General features: G+C 38.7%; 1 protein-coding gene across 1 annotated transcript in view; it reads left to right on the forward strand.

The window, feature by feature from the left end:
• The window catches only part of kif4 (kinesin family member 4), a 141460-nt gene that overhangs the window by 44427 nt on the left and 79291 nt on the right, over nucleotides 1-17742 (forward strand). The window contains exons 9-13 of the mRNA XM_081390432.1: nucleotides 5052-5227; nucleotides 5350-5411; nucleotides 11760-11892; nucleotides 12239-12297; nucleotides 12377-12482. Of these exons, the coding sequence (XP_081246558.1) occupies nucleotides 5052-5227; nucleotides 5350-5411; nucleotides 11760-11892; nucleotides 12239-12297; nucleotides 12377-12482 (536 nt within the window). The remainder of the gene's footprint in view (nucleotides 1-5051; nucleotides 5228-5349; nucleotides 5412-11759; nucleotides 11893-12238; nucleotides 12298-12376; nucleotides 12483-17742) is intronic.

Consider the following 17742-nt stretch of genomic DNA (forward strand, 5'->3'; position numbering starts at 1 on the left):
TTTTGTTGTTTAATAATAATGAACTCACCATTCAAGCAGTTGCCACCCCGATTTAGTGCTAATTTGAATTCACTGGTGCGGAGCGAGCATTTTCAGTTCATTCCTATAGAAGCTTCCATAGGAATTAATTGAAAACACTCGCTTTGCTCCGCACTGTTATGAATTCCCATGCGGCTGTGCGCATTTTCAAATTACCGATTTAAAAGTGAGGTGCAAAAGAGGGAAAACTCCAACAGGACTAACTACAGGAGAATAGCTGATTTGCCATAGTCGATGATGCACGTCAGACTAAATAAGTCCCTAAGGCAAGTGTAAGTAGGCAGACGCCAATTGAGTGCGTAACCATGCACTCGCAAAAATGTGACTCCAAAAATTCTCAAAAAATGGTCGCAGTCTAGAGCCCTGTCATATAACGAGTGAGTGAACATTAAGGAATTTAAGACATACTAAATCCAGTACTTTAACATCATTCTGAGTAAAATTCTGACTAACTCCTCCTAGAGCTTTCTAGCTACAGCCTAGCAACTATCCTGCAAACATGCTAACAATGCTAATCAATCATCTATCATCAATCGTCTCAATCATCTCCCTAGTTCAGTAGTCAGGGCACTGATCAGGGAGTCTGCCATTTTAATGGGTGTCTTAATCTCAGAATCCTTCCAGGACACTGATTCGCTCCCTAAAAAGTCCCACAATGCACGGTGAAAACCAAGAAGCATTGATGTTCACCTTGTTCCCTTAACCGCAGTCAAGTCAAGTCATCTTCATTTATATAGCGCTTTTAACAATGTAGATTGTCTCAAAGCAGCTTTACAGAGATAAGCGTATAATTTAAGGTAACAGAGATTGTTTCGGCTTTACAGCAGAGTTAAGTTATTTCCATCTAAAGTTAGTTTTAATTGATTTGGTTCCGTCGCAATGATCATTTGTTATTAAATTAGGGGCCGCTAAGACGACACCACTCTCTCTACACAGACTTTAAACGCGAACCTGTGAGAAACGCTGATGGCGTTCACATGAGCATTTAGAATGGGTTCTATAGTTATGTGCGTTAGAATATACGCAGGTTTGGAATTCCCTACAAGCCAAGCCTAAGTACGTGTCTTTCCTTATAAATTTTGATAAGGAATTTTATTTTATTTGTTGCTTTGGGGTAGGACCGCGAGACGAATTTTCCCGACAACGCCTTATCTGTAGAGTGGTAGTGGGATCCTCCATAGGGAGAGACTAGTTGGCACTTCAGCACTGCGTTGTCATCGGTCCAGGTGAAGGTCCTTCGTCAGATCTGGATACGGCCTGGATCCGGCAGGCTGCAGGAAAAACCTTGGGATAAACACAGACACTAAAATTAGCGTAGATGCCATTCTTCTCATGATGTAACAAGTACATCAGGATTTTTGGGAAGTGTTCCCGGTTCCGGCTGACCTAATCTATGCAGCATAACATTAAATTATAGAAGTCTATAATGTATTATGTGAAAGCTAGGTCAAAGAGATGTGTCTTTAATCTGGCTTTGAACTGACAGAGTGTGTCTGCTTCCCGGACAATGGTAGGAAGACTGTTCCAGAGTTTTGGTGCTAAATAGGAAAAGGATCTACCGCCAGCAGTGGATTTTGATATTCTAGGTATAATCAACTGGCCGGAATTTTGAGATCGTAATAGACGTGACGGACTATAATGCGTTAAGAGCTCGCTCAAGTACTGCGGGGCTAAACCATTCAGTGCTTTGTAAGTAATCAGCAATATTTTAAAATTTCTGCGATGTTTAATAGGGAGCCAATGCAGTTTTGACAGAACTGGGCTAATATGGTCATACTTCCTGGTTCTGGTAAGAACTCGAGCTGCTGCGTTTTGAACCAGCTGTAGTTTAAGACATACTAAATCACTGCAAACCGCAGTGGTTCTCAACCTTTTTTACCCCAAGGCTTTTACTCTGAATCAATACTGCAAGCCCCCCTCCCCCCAACCGTCTATTCCCAAAAACATTTGTATTCTAGTGTTATTACTTTTCAACTTCATGTTGGTGTTTTTAAACTAAATAAATTCAAGATAGTTAAAGGGTTAGTTCACCCAAAAAAGAAAATTATGTCAGTAATTACTCCCTCATGTTGTTCCAACTCCGTAAGACTTTCGTTCATCTTCCGAACACAAATTAGAGCTGGCTCACTCCTTCATAGGCTGCTTGGTAATCGATATCTGCCATCCCAGAAAAGTTAGTGAAGACATTGTTATAATAGTCCAAGTGACTACAGTGGCTCAACCTTAAGTTTATCAAGCGACGAGTACTTTTTGTGCGCAAAAAAACAAACAAAAATAACGACTTTATTCAACTATTCATTTTCTTCTGTGTGGGCCTCTGAGTGTGCGTACTGCATACGCTACTATATGGATCCATTCAGAATTATTAAACACCAAAATACAAATAAAAAATAAAACCATCCTGATTGTGTGGAAACTCAGCGATCTGAAGGCAGGTCGATGTCATCAATGGACATTTCCACTGTCAGAACAAGCAATCGTGTCCATGTTTGGATTATCTGATGCCTATGTGTACATAAACACCACGGATCCTCACAAACTTCTCCAAAACACGCTTCTTCGGCAAGCATCCATTATAAAACACTCACAGTACAATCATTTAAACTACATGAATATGTTCCACAGTGTTCATGCAGAATTACTATTATAGTGATCAGTGAGCCAAGAGCGCACACATACGGTTTGTTTGCGCATCAAGACTTGTGCATGCCTAATGTATGACTCCTGTATGTCACTGTAGTCATCTTTACCTTCATCACAATCGTCATCCTTTGAAACTTTTTTAGCGACACTTGTTTTCTTTATCCAACTGAGATATTTAGTTTGCGTATCCTATGTTCATTGAGCGGTTGGGTGTTTTTAGCCACCATTCAGTCTGTATTTCACACAGCGCAATGAGAAACTGGGCTGCTCCAAAACAAATCGCAGAATACGTACGAGAGAGGTAGTGCTTTGTTAATTTTTTAACATAAAAAAGATGAATTATATTAATATATTTAATTTTAAGTTCTCATGGCCCCCCTGGAGGATCACTAAGATCCCCTTGTGACCCCCCCCGATTGAGAACCACTGCTTTAACGGAAGTTCTGAAGCACGAAACGTAAACCACGTGAGCCAACTCGCTACACATAACATGCGATTAGAAGTTTTTAACCAATATATACAACCAATATTTTATTATACAGGGGTGCAAACAGCGCGCTTTTCGGCGCCTCCCGCTTTTTTCACGTCAGTTTGGGTGACTTGTGTGAATCGTGCAGATCCGAAGAGTTTTTTTTGGGGGGGGGGGGATGGTATGGGGGGTCTGGTTATAGTTTAACCAACAGTAATTCTGGATTGCGTCCACCAACAAGTAATTAGGAAATAAGCGAATCAGAACACTGCGCGCCAAACCAGCAGTAATTTAAGTAGCCTATATGTGCGCAAGCGTGAACCACTAGTGTTTCTGTCTCACTCTGGATCTGCCACTGCATCACATTTCTCTCTGCGTGGCGTGCCCGTATTTATGTCGGCTCTCATGTTAACTGGTTAGAGCTTGTTAGAGCACAATGCCTGTGTGACACACACACTTCTCAAGTGCCGAAACCGCGTGCTAGAAATAGAACCGCAACCGACGCCTATTTTTCACGCGACACGCAAGAGTGTTGGAAGTTTTCAGACAAAATAGAAGGCGCGAATACATATTAATAAATTACATTTTGATGCTTGAAAGTCTCTCGGTTTTGACAAATGCATATAATTGTACTTTAAAAAATAGGCCTAATTATCGATTTTCAAATATTGCCCCTGTCAATAGGCCAACAGAACGAAATATTCTGTAGCCTATAGTATTTTGCCGTCAATACTGCCGACGTTGTCTATGCTGTATCAGGCTATATATATTATGTTGAACATCCAAATATAGATGGTCTGTCGGCGCACAGAGCCACGCAGTCGCAGACAGCACGTGAAGTTCGTGAACACCGAATTCCCTTTTCTTTCTTATCTATTTGTGTTTGAACAGACATGTGCACGAAAAAATAAGCCAGTGTCCGTCTCAACGAGTTTCCCCGTAAACGCAGTCAAAATAAAACGGATCCGTGTCATTACCGGTATTAGATACGTGCATTCGTCTTAAAGGGACAGCACCCAATATACCTGCAGCTGTTTGTGTCACCAAAGTTAATCAAACAACAAAAGAGAAAGAGAAAAATCACGTTTTGTCAAACGATAAACTGTATTAATACTTAATACTTAATACTTAAATTTACCTGAAAAACATAAAGCACTGCTTTATTTCTTGTGTATTTGTGTTTCATTGTATTTATATTTGTATTTTGTTTATTAGTTTCTATGCAGATGCTAGGCCTACCCTACACAATTACCCCAATCATCCTAGAATTATTAATTCTTTACAAAAAGAGCTATTCAAATCATCAGGTGAAATTGTTTTCAGGAAAGCAAGAAGAAGAAGTGCAAGATAGTTTTTCTAAATTTCATATGTGCCTATAGGGGTGGGTTGGGGATGGTGGCAATGTAGTATCTGGATATTTGCCGCGGGACGAGGGCTTCGATTACCTCTCTCTTTTTTGACCATACATGTGTTTGCACCCCTGATTATATTTCGTCATAAACATAAATCACTAGACGGGTAATTAACAATCCAGCTAACATTTATAATTTATTGCTGAAATGTTTCATGTATATGTAACAAGTAAAAAAATGATCATAATGCACTTTAAATATCGTTACAAGTAATGTCAGAAAAACATTAGCTCTGCTGTTGTTTATAAGTACCATCGTCATGTCGCCGGAAATAGTCATCAGTGTCCCAATGTGTACTGAGCCAGCATCCTTTACTGTCCTTACCAGTGCTCAAGTTCATGAACACGATATACTGATTCATGAGCTAAGGAGCTGATTGAGATGCACCCAATGCCTAACATTATAACATCTAGCAACATGTCAACAGTTTTTTTGTTTTGTTTTTTGGGCTAGTTGGTCATGAAATGCTTCTCAAACCTTTTCCCCAGACTCCCTCGGAGGAAACAGCCACACCTTGATGATTGCGTGTGTCAGTCCAGCAGACTCCAACATTGAGGAGACCATCAACACGTTGCGTTATGCGGACCGTGCCCGTAAAATCAAGAATAAGCCTGTTCTCAATGTTGACCCACGCGCACTAGAAATGAAGCGACTCAAACAGCAGGTACTTTGTCTAGTGTGTTTTCAAAGGACAGCTGTTACATGACAAGTTATTTAAAATTAAATTGAATGCTGAGTGAATTATGTAGGTAATTCTAATTTCTGTCTTTCTTTTTTTAAACACAGGTGCAAGATCTTCAGGTGATGCTGCTACATGCCCGTGGTGGTGTTGCATCTGTGCTGACTGGGTATGGCCTAAGATTTTTTTGGGTAACACTTTACAGTAAAGTTCCATTTAAAATTAGTTAACTTCATAAAAAACATTAAGTATTCATTATTCTTAATTTGATTTTAATATTGTATTAGTAAATGTGGAAAAATTGTAATAGTTGTATTTTTATTAACTAATGGTAACTAAGATTAATAAATACTGTAACAAATCAATTGCTCATTGTTAATGTTAGTGAATGTATTAATGTTACCTAATGGAACCTTATTGTGAAGCATTTCTGACTTTTCATTTTTATTTGGCAGTCTTGTAAGAGGGTTTATTTAAGGGTCTCCTATTACGTTTGTTTTTATTTTTTTATTTTATTTTCTGCCTTAAAGGTTGTATCAGCGATTTCAGGCCCAAACATAGATGATCACATTCATCTAATCTTTCCTAACAATCCGCTAGCTGCCCGCCCCGTTAGCATGCCGTCAAAAAAACTGCGTCTCTGTAGGTAGCCTAGGCTCTGAGTGGGCCTGAAATCGCTGATACAACCTTTAAGTGTATGGGCATCAGAGCCTATAAATTGCTGAGAGCCCGAACTTTGCAGGACGGTCACAAATGTGCACCACTACACAGGTGCACAGTCACACATCTGTCAGACACTAAGTGGATCAAAATTTTTGCTTCCTCTAAAACATACCTTCTGAATTATAGAAAAAAATATTAATATATAAATATATATTTTTAAAAAATCATGTTCCATCCATAATTTTGCCACCATTTATTTACAATAACATGTTGGTTAAAAGAATAAATGAATCCACACAGATTATCAGATCAACTCAGTAATTTGAAAAGTTTCTGTGATTTTACAACAAAGCAAGTTTCAACTCTCTCTCTCTCTCTCTCTCTCTCTCTCTCTCTCTCTCTCTCTCTCTCTCTCTCTCTCTCTCTCTCTCTCTCTCTCTCTCTCTCTCTCTCTCTCTCTCTCTCTCTCTCTCTCTCTCTCTCTCTCTCTCTCTCTCTCTCTCTCTCTCTCTCTCTCTCTCTCTCTCTCTCTCTCTCTCTCTCTCTCTCTCTCTCTCTCTCTCTCTCTCTCTCTCTCTCTCTCTCTCTCTCTCTCTCTCTCTACCTACTACTGCAGCTATGCATTGGCCTGTCATGATAACCACTTTTTGTTGTGTGATATGTTGTCTAGGGCTCCAGACTAACATTTGAGAGCAGTGGCACTGGTGCCAATAAGTTCAACAGATGGTGGCACCAGCACCGGATTTGGTAGCGCTAGGACGGAGAGTGGGATTTTTAATCATATAGGCAATTTAATCATAATGGCATGATTAAATTGCCAATGACGTGGAGGTAGAATTTAAGTTAAGTGTCCTGCAGTGAGCGCGGTACTAATTTAGCTTCCACATGAACACTTGGATATGCGCAGCCATGTAAAGTGCCTAACATTAGGCTTGTTACTTGCATGTTATATGTCATGTTTGCGGCCGCACGTCACCTTTTTCTGTGTCATTTCCTGTGGAGTTTTTTTGTTCTGCAGCTAACAGACTGATTAATATTTAGTTGACCATGCCTCTTCTCGTAGACTAACATTTAGTCTACTATTAGGGAGCAATAGGTCTACTAGGATCCATACATTAGGTCTTAAACTGACAGCAGCCTAATATTCCTGCTGTTGTACTTTTTTTATTTATTTATTTTTATTTTATTTTTAATCAAACCACATAAGACAGAAATCACTCACTGCTCTTGACTGAATAACTTTTGTAACTTTAAGGATTAATCTTTGTTTAATGTATACAGTGAAGATTATATGCAGTAGGGATGTGCACAAGTACTTTAAAACGATGATCAAAAAAACTTTTTTCTTGATTGGTTATTGCTGCATTTTAGGCGGTACCCCAAGTTGGCATTAGGACAGCATGCCATCCAGACTGGCGAAATACAGTGAAAGCACACAGATGGCTTGAATCACTTTGATCATGCCATATTGCCAATCTTCCATATACATAACGTGTAATATTTGTATGTTGTGTATCTGATTAATCTCACTAACCCGCTAAGCACGTAAGTTTACCGGTGTTCGTTATAATGTTATGTATGTTCGTTATAATGTTATATGTTCGTTCATAATTGACTATGGGTTATTTGAGGCAGTCATACTCAAAAACATATTAATAATCCAGCAGTGTTATTTTTTTACAACAGGCTTCTCGTCATGGCTTAGAAAATGCGTGGAGATGTCAGGAATCACTTGATAAAGTAGATGAAAATACAGTTAAAGGGTTAGTTCACCCAAAAAAGAAAATTCTGTCATAAGTTATTGTCATTAATAACTCACCCTCACTTCGTTCCAAACCTGTAAGACCTTTGTTAATGTTAAAAATGCAGTGCTTCATTGTTCTATGTCAGAACGCCGGCTCAGTATTGGCCAGCTCCTGCGTCAGCATCACACTCATATCGTGACTCATAACAGTGAAGAGAAGAATGGGGGACGGGATGAGAAGGAGGGAGGGTCGAGTTAGCCTCCGTTTTGTTTAACAATACTTGACGTTTTTGTGTTTGTCCCTTTAAATGCAAATGAGCTGCTGCTCCCGGCACAGAGGGCGGAGCTACAACAGCTTGTGTCCTTTTACCTCACACAGACATGCACTGAAAATTATAAAAAAATGTAGCCTTTTATTTTCAAACCATTAGTCAATGATGGAGAGACTCAAGAAGAAGTGACGTCACCCAACATTGCTTAGAGCACCTTTAACAATGTCTTTACTACCTTTCTGGGCCTTGAAAGGGGCAATTATGTTGCAAAGACATCGTTAAAATAGTCTGTGTGACTATTTGACTGGTCGACTGGTTAACTGTGTTAATGTTTTGAAGCACTGCACTGTTTACACAAACGAACAGGCTTGGAACAACATGAGGGTGAGTAATTAATGACAGAATTAATTTTTGGGGGAACTAACCCATTAAATGTAAGATGTGCAGCGCCATTATGTTATATGCAGTTGCGATCAAAATGATTAAAACCACCCCCATAGACTGTATTATACAAATGTTACCTTTTTAAAGATAGTTAAAAAAAAATGGCATCCATAAGTTCAGTGGCAAATTAAGTTATTTCAATAAATAATGTAATGCTTTTGATTTTATAGAACTTTTTTTTAATACAGCTGTCATAATTATCCAACCCCTATTCAACACTGCTGTTTCACTTATTTGTATGGCACGGTACAAGCCTTTGGAAACTCTATAACAAAACTGAATTAGCTGGTGATTTTACACTTACATTTTAGCCCATGCATGTGCTAAAGTTGAGTAGCATATATGGCCAAGTCAAAAGAGTTCTCACAAAAGCTATAGAGAACAAGTTTTTATTACATTAGAAAGTCTATGGCTACAAGATGATTTCCATAACACCAACATTTGGATATACCTGTAGAGTTCTGGAAGAATGTTTTATGGAGTGATGTGACCAAATTGGAACTTTTTGGAGCCATGAATCAGCTGTATGTCTGGTGCAAAAAAGGCAAAGCTTATGAGCAGAAGAACACCATCTCTATGGTCAAACATGTAGGTGGTCCAGTCTTGTTATGGGGGTCCTTTGCTGTTGCAGGAAGTGGAAATCTTGACCCTATGAAGGACATCATGAATTCTTTGCACCAAAGGCATCAACATCTTTGCCAAAATGGCTTGATACTTCAGAGACTGAAGCTTGATAATCAATGGACTTTCCTGCAGGACAGTCATCCCAGAGTATACATCCAAATCTACTTAATATTCTATGACTTAATATTCTATAACCAACTTTAAGTGGCCTGTACAGTCTTGAGATTTAAAGCTCATTGAAAATATTTTGTGGAAAGCAGTGGTATCGTGAAAACCAAAGATTACTAGTGATCTGGAAGCTTTTTCTAGCGAGGAATTGGCTAAGATTGCAGTAGGGAGGTGACAGAATATTTTAAGGGCTTACAGACTGCGATTGTTGGAGGTTATAAAGAAAATTTTCCCTGCTGTAAACTATACAAGAAATCCTTTCACTTGGAACATTACTATAATATAAATGGTGAGAATTAACAAAAGAGCCCAAACTATTAAATTAAAGGGGTGGTATAATACCCTTTTCACAAGATGTAAAACAAGTCTTTGATGTCCCCAGAGTGTGTATGAGAAGTTTTAGCTCAAAATACCCCACAGATATTTTTATATAGCATGTTAGAATTGTCACTTTTTGAGCAAAAATGTAACGTTATGTGTTTGTCCTTTTAAATGCAAATGAGCTGCTGCTCCCGGCACAGAGGGGGAGCTACAACAGCTTGTGTCCTTTTACCTCACACAGACATGAAAATTGAAAATGCAGACTGAAAATTTCAAAAACTTTTAGCCTTTTATGTTCAAACCGGAGTCAATGATGGAGAGACTCAAGAAGAAGTGACAACATGTAGAATGCAACAGGACATTTCTGAATGGTTAGTTGATGAATTTAGGTAGCTTATGTGTAGGTATCTTCTAGTCATTGATTAGCATATTCTGTCATGATAATCTGTCAATCGCATTCCCGGGGACGGGGTTTATGTAAATTTTTAGGGTTTGTGATGTCACTAATCCGGGAAGAATGTCTCTACCAGCCGTTTGTTGTAGTCCTGAAAAAGCTATTTCTTTAAAGGGGTGGTAAAATGCCCTTTTCACAAGATGTAAAATATATTTATGATGTCCCCAGAGAGTGTGTGTGAAGTTTTAGCGCAAAATACCCCACAGATATTTTTATATAGCAAGTTAAAGTTGTCACTTTTTGAGGGTTTGCAAAAAGCACCGTTTTGTGCCTGGCCCTTTAAATGCCAATGAGCTGCTGCAGAGGACGGGGTTTCAAGAGCTCGTGTGTTAGCAGCTCCGATTACCTCACGCAGACACACTAAAATGACAGAAACTGTTCTGCCTTTAATGTTAAAACGGAGTCAGACAAAGATGGAGAGACTCAAGAAGAAGTGACATGTAGAATGCAACAGGACGTCTCTGAATGGTTAGTTGATGAATTTGTTGCTGATGTGGAGTTAACTATCTTCTAACTATATTCTGTCATGATAAATCTATAAATCGCTCGTATAGGAACTGTTGTGAGATGCATACAGAGTGACTTTCTATTGCATGTGAAAAGATGGATGCTAAAGTTTGAGCTGACTCACAAATGTACTCTTGTACAACAACTTTTCCTTCTCAACATGGACTGCGTGTTCCCGGGGGCGGGGTTTATGTAAATTATAGGGTTAGTGATGTCACTAACCCGGGAGGAATGTTGTGTAGTCCCAACAAGCCGTTTGTTGTAGTCCTTTTCTTTAAAAGCAAATATCTTCCTTTGCTTTGAACTTTGAGTATTGTAACTTTGCAGATGTTGTTTATGCTCAAACAGCAACATTACACACTAACTAAAGTTAGAAAAGTGAAATCATAATCAACCACCCCTTTAAAATAAAATATCTCCCTTTGCTATGAACTTTGAGTGTTGTAACTTTGCAGATGTTTATGCTCAAACAGCAACATTACACAACAACTAAATCATAATCAACCACCCCTTTACATTTCTATTCATTTTTAGATATCATGATTAACAATCAGATAATATGAATGCAAATATTTAAATTGCACAAGGCAGTTTAAATATCACATTTCTAATTATATAAATGTTTCTTCTAGGTCTGGGTTCACCAATATTAATGAATCGATTTTAACCAATATTGATTTTTAAATCCCAAGATCTTTTTAGCCTGTGCTGTTTTCTTTTGACTTGTGAATAAAACTTCACTAACCATTATTTGTAGTGCACCTCTCATCCAATTATTCCAATAATTGCAATAAGCTTTGTCTTGTTACTTTTAAGGAACGTAACTCTCAGCATTCAAATTGAAATGTCATTTTGACGCTCTTTTAATGTGGCCTGATAGATTGCTGTAGCCACCTCAGTTCAGGCCACATCACATAAACCAGTCATCTGTTCCACTTTACTATTGGTTGCAGCACAAAATAAATATGTATGAACATCAGAAGGTACATTACAACGAAATTGCTTACTGTAATATATATGTAATATATAAATCACTGTTTTAACAGTAGAAATACATTAATAAAACGGCTTGTAAGCAGGAAAGTATTTAATGTTCATAGGTCGTTAGTTACCTAGAAAAAAAGAATCATATATATTATAAATAATTTTTTTGCTTAATGAAGTCAACATGTTTTTATGACAGATACAGCTTCATCGCTTACATTTAAGCATGAGTATTGAAGTAGAAGCAATTGTCATTAAATATAAAAACTGCTTTATGTGCTCAGTTTTTGAGTGTTAATTATTATATCTAAATCTAAAGATGAGTTTGATTTGTAGGTCTGAGCCAGCAGGGAATGTGTCAAAGATCCTGGAGCAGAATCGCTGTCTGCAAGATGAAAACAGCAAGCTAAGCCGAGAGCTGAGTGAGGCAGTGGGACAAACTGCTCTTATGTTTGAAAGGATCATCATGGTGAGGATCATAATTTAGCTGAGTAGTTCTGAGAATGTTAGTTTTGTTCATGCAGCACAGCAACAAATTGCGGTGTGATAAAATTACAGTGGATGTCACTGTTTTTGTGACAGGTTGCATCTTAACAGAACTTAATGTTTAATGCTGAGAACGACCAATGTCCTGCACAGTTTACTTGAAAAATAGATTAATGACATGCAAAACATTTATGGCCAGCACATTTTCTCAGTGTACCTACCACTAGCATGTTGATCCAGGAAGCTTTGGCAAATTTTGCCTAACTTTACTGTTAACCATTCATCTTCAAATTTTGTGCATTAATTTAATCATTTAATTGTTCTTTCAGACGGAGCAGACAAATGAGAAACTGCAAAGCAAGCTTGAGGAGTTGAGGCAGCACTCAGCGTAAGCATTGATGTCTTGCCGATCTGTGAACCAATGAAGTTAAAAAATTTCAGTAATTTGAATATGTCTCTAATTTCAGGTGTAAGGTGGACCTAAAGAAAGTGGTTGAGACTCTGGAAGACCAGGAACTGAAGGAGAATATGGAGGTGATCCAGAACCTTCAACAGCTCATCTTAGATCTGCAGGTATTGACTGGAATTTGACCATTGTGGTGGAAACCTTTAGTGGAGAATGTATTGTTTTCTTTAAAAGAGCGGAAATGGGAAATCTCTCTCGCTTTGTTTCTCTGCAGCGGCTTATCAGATCTACTTGGGTGGTCTTTAATATACCTTATATCATTTGCCACCCAAGTAAATTATGTGTGGGGAAACACCGATATGCCATCCTAAAAGTGGCACGTGGCTCAGTGCTAAGCATCTCCCGATTGGTCCAGTGGTACAGATTTTTTACTTGACTTGCAAAAGTTTTACTGGCCCCACCACAGCACGTGTGCATGATTACCAGATTGACCAGATGAAGTAAAACACTGGGCAGAAAATCTATCCTAAAAAAAAAAAAAAGCTCCATTTGGGGCATTAAGATTTTGACATCTGGCAACCCTGAGCAGGAAAGATAGTGGAGGCTTGTTACTAATTCAAGATAATGCAAATGATGAATAGGCCTAAATAAAATTTAAAAAGCAGAAATCGTTATGAAATACGATTAATAGTTTAGCCCTAGTTCAAACATGGTTCAAAAGATAAACTACATTCTAGTTTTGTCTAAAGATTTTTATATATATATATATATATATATATATATATATATATATATATATATATATATATATATATATATATATATATATATATATATAAAAAATATATATAAAATATATATAAAATATATATATATATAAAATATATATATATAAAATATATATTTTATATATATATATATATATATATATATATATATATATATATATACAGATATATGTGTATACAGATATACAGATATATATATATATATATATATGTGTGTATATATGTATGTATTACACGTATATAAATGCATGCGTGTATGCAATGAAAAAGCCTCTAAGAGCCATCTGAAATTTTCTTCTAGAATGACAATTATCAAGCTCGTATATTTAAGTTCAATAATTTCACAATAATGGCAATGCTAATTGCCTATTAATTGTCATTTAAGTGATTTAAGTGTCATTTAAATTACTTAACTTAAATATACAAGCTTTATAAAAATTATCATTCAAGAAGAAAATTTCAGATGGCACTTAGAGGCTTCATTTTCTGAAAACAAAACAAAAGATCAACTATATCAAAACTTGGGACAGTAATGGGTGAGTGTTAGCCAATAAGATTGCCATTTGCGTATTAGTTCCGCCCACTACCGAAGAAACCGACAGTGGCTTCTGCTTGCTTTTAAATCTGAAAGCTCACGTGTGTGAGAAACAGCGCTCTCAGCTAAGCGACGAAGAATAGGGCGCCTTCATACTAGAGTTTAACAGTGAGTAAAATACACTGCACATCCATTGAAATGAATTGGAATAGTACTAAACTCAAGTGCTCAGTCAGTGTTCAAGATGAGTGAAACTAGATCTGTGCTAAACTTACACTTAGCCTCTAACTCAAACACTGGCGAGTGAAATCTAACAATTTATCAGCCATTGGCTAGTGATAGACATTATTTAGTCGCCTAGCATGAAAATTTAGTTGCATATGCAAGTGATTTACTCGCTTTGTAGAGGGTTGCTTTCCTAATGTGCTTTGTTTGAGTTTGAATTAAAATAAAATACTGTCATGCTGCCCATACTTTTTTTGAATACAACATCTACTTCATAATTATTGTGTATATTATGGAAATTAAACTATAAAGGGTGTGTCCTTACAGTAAATGTGAATAATAGCCTAAAATAAATGTTTAGTCTAAATCGGTTTATTAAACCAGTTTAATAGCCTACATGTTCCCTTTAAACGGGAAGCTACTCTTCAACTACTTAAGGAAACTACTAGAGAATATGGCAAACTGTCTGGATTTAAAATAAATGTTTCAAAAACGCAGGTTTTTCATTTCTTCCCATCACAACTAATCTTACTAACATATAATTTAAAATGGGAGGTATCTCTGACAAAATGTTCAGAAGTACTTTAGTGGTTATAATCTTCATAAGGACATCCAAAGAGGCATTTAAAGGGATACTTCAGGATTTAGCATTAAGCTTTGTATTAGTAGAAAACCTGTAGTATTTTCGAATTACCGTGCTTTCCACCCTCATATCCCCCTGAGATGAGAGATTTATGTATTTTTTGTCTGGAAAAAATCCTCCGATGTCATCGGAGGATTTTCTGGCCAGAGGCTAAAGACTACAGCCAGTAGATGGCGTTGTTCCGCATGTTTTCAGCCCGCCCATAGAGGGTGGGATCTCACTCACAGAATGTACACATAAGCTGCGTTTCCACCGCAGGAACTTTCCCCAGGAACTAGGAACTTTGGGCTGGTACTCGATGTGTTTACACCGCAGGAACCAGGGTCTAAATGAAGTTCCGGGTAAATATTTCCCCCTCCGATAGTCCCTGCTCACGAGGTAGTACTTTTTCAAAGTTCAGGAACTTTCAGGGGTGGGACTTGTGCGCTGCACAAGCTGATTGGTTGTGTTCACGCCGCATTTTGGTTGGATGACTCCACGCAGCATTTTCTTTATTTTTAACCTCCCTTTTAAAAAGTGGCTTCATGCAGTAAAGTTGTCTGTCTGCAAATATGGAATTTAATAAAAAAAAACTGGGGGACTGGCGACGAGTTTCAGGCTTTATTATTTGGGTATTTGTGGAAGAGGAAACTTTCTGCGCGTTCGTCACAGCCATCTCACGGCCAATGTCCGCAATAGCTGATAACATACAATTTTATATTTAACGTTAGCATTACGAGCTCTGAACACGCTTTATCAGTGCTCGTCTCTTTTATGCCACAGCTTTTAATATTAAGTCATTATGTTTACACATTTGTCATCTATTTCAAGGCAAACCATGTTACAAATTTACTATAACAGGATTGAAATAGCGCATTGAGGTGTAACAAACAACTATTTACAAGACTGTCACTATTTATGATTGATAGACGGGGTTCAGGCTTTTTTTAAAGAGTATTTACGCAAAAGGAAATTTTTGCGCGTTATTCCCAGTCATCTCACAACGTACCTTGTCTTAATTTTATACGCATACAAGCTTTCTGAACACGCTTTAGTATCAGTGCTCGTCTATTTTGTTATGTTAATTACCTCGTTAGTAAACCAATAACTGCAACACAGTTTGAATCTCCTCCAAACTTATAAATGTGGCGCTCAAAACTGATTACTGTCCGTCGCAGACTGGGAGGAGCAGTTGCGCGCAGTTTACCTTCCCGGTACTTTAGACCGCGGTGTAAACGCAGAAAGCAACCGGTCTGGGGCAAAAAAGGTTCCTGGGAAAAAAGTTCCTGGGACAAATTGTTCCGGGTAATTTCGGTGGAAAAGCGGCTATAGTGTCAGCCGTCTTTCTTTGGAAGCTAAGCTAGCAGGCTCTTGTTCTGTGGAGAAAGCTGAATAGTAGGAGAAAGCTGAGTAAGTAGGGGTTACCATCCTCCTTTTCCCGGACTTGTCCGGCGGGCGAGATCGTTCAAAATGTCTGGGATTCAGCTTTTGCGTTCTGCGGTCGCCATTCATTGTTTACATGCACACCTTTTGTTTCAATCTAACTGAATTCATTCCGATTGGTGAATCTGAATGTAGTGTTTACATGAACGCTAAACAAGTGATCGGTTGATGTGCGTTTTACCATTGCTAAGAAAATTCCCGCTCCTCTGTGAGAGATGCGAGACCCGGCGCGTCTCAGTAATGACGCCACCGGCCTCGCGCCGTTCTCCCGCGGCCGTTAGCCTCGTCCTGCTCGCCACAGTAAACATAATGAATGAATGGCGACTGTAGAACGCAAAAGCCGAATCCCGGACATTTTGGGCGATCTCTAAATCCCTGGCAAACTCATCACGTAGGCTAGTCTTGTTGTTTGTTTTCAACTGCGCTCCCTTACCGGTAGGCGTGGCCTCCTAAGGCAGCGAAGCAAGTGCATTCTGGGAGTTGTTGTCTTTCATCCACATAAGCCAAAAAGACATTTTCTGGGTTTTCTCAGTCTAGAAAGCTCCAAATTCAAAAATTTCTTCACATTTCTTCTACTTAAATGACCTATTTTAAATACACATTCATCTTCCCAGAGGTGAAGTATCCCTGGGAAAAAGGGGAAAAACCCACACTGGAAAAACCAGCAATGCAAGTTTGAGAGGTGGCGCCCGGCCTGCTTTACGGCATGATGTCACATACATCAACAACATATGAAGCAGCCTCTATGGAAGACACTAGCATGCATTTCAGATATGAATCATGGCAGAGACGACGAAGAAAGCGCGGTCGGAAGTGTGCAGAGACGGCTCTGCGTGAGTGGCATTTACAACAGTAACGTTAAAGGGTCATGAAACCCTAAAACAAATTTTCTGAGATTTTAACAGAGGTATGTGTGTTGAACACCATTGAATACAATATTAGCATCTGTTAGATTTAATAGTAGGGGGGAAAATGGTTAAATTTGAGTTTTCCGCTATTTTCATCTTCCGGGTTTAAAATCTTTATCGTGTCCACGTCACAGGCTGTGACATGGCAGAGCACTTATAGTACTTTGATGACTCATCGGTGTCTCATAATTATTCATGACTGAGTTTTCTTATCCAATGAGAAGACACTTTCTCTTAATTATTCATGACACCACGTGTGTGATATCGCGTAGTAGATGAGAGAGGCAATGATGGGACGCGCGTTTGTTTTCGTGGTGCAAAAGCTCCAGTGCATCTTTCCCCGCGATGCTGCCCGGGCTAGACTCCGGCTGTGGGCGGTTGGTTGCCCATCTACCACGGGCACATCTAAACTATGTGTGCGTAGCAACCATTCAACTGGAGAATGGTGGACTTCGGCCTTGTACAGCAATGCAGTTTGCGTCTTGCGACTACTGCGTTCCCGAGGATTTTTCTATCACTTCAGAGGTGTGTGTGTGTGTGTCTAAAACAGTGGTTCTCAACCTCTCCTGCAGGGACCCCCTGACAGGCCATGTTTCTGTTTTAACCCTGAAATGGCACACCTGATTCAAATAATTAAAGGCTTAATGAGTAGTTGACTAAAGGCGGGCGTACACGGTGCGAGTTCGGACCAGGATCGGACACTCGGGAGGTCGTGAGATATTGCACACGTTGCGAGTCAGTTTAACTGATAATCGCGTCAATGCAGCTGGTACACGGCACGACTGTCCTGCACGAATTTTATCCCGAGCCGGCAGCAATCACGTGAGCTTTCGCGCTAAACACAGAGACCGTCAATGTTGCATGGCAAAGCTTCAGATAGAAAAAATGACCGAAATGTGTGTGCAA

Source organism: Scardinius erythrophthalmus (assembly GCF_964197995.2).
Source record: "Scardinius erythrophthalmus genome assembly, chromosome: 17".
Classification (NCBI taxonomy): domain Eukaryota; kingdom Metazoa; phylum Chordata; class Actinopteri; order Cypriniformes; family Leuciscidae; genus Scardinius; species Scardinius erythrophthalmus.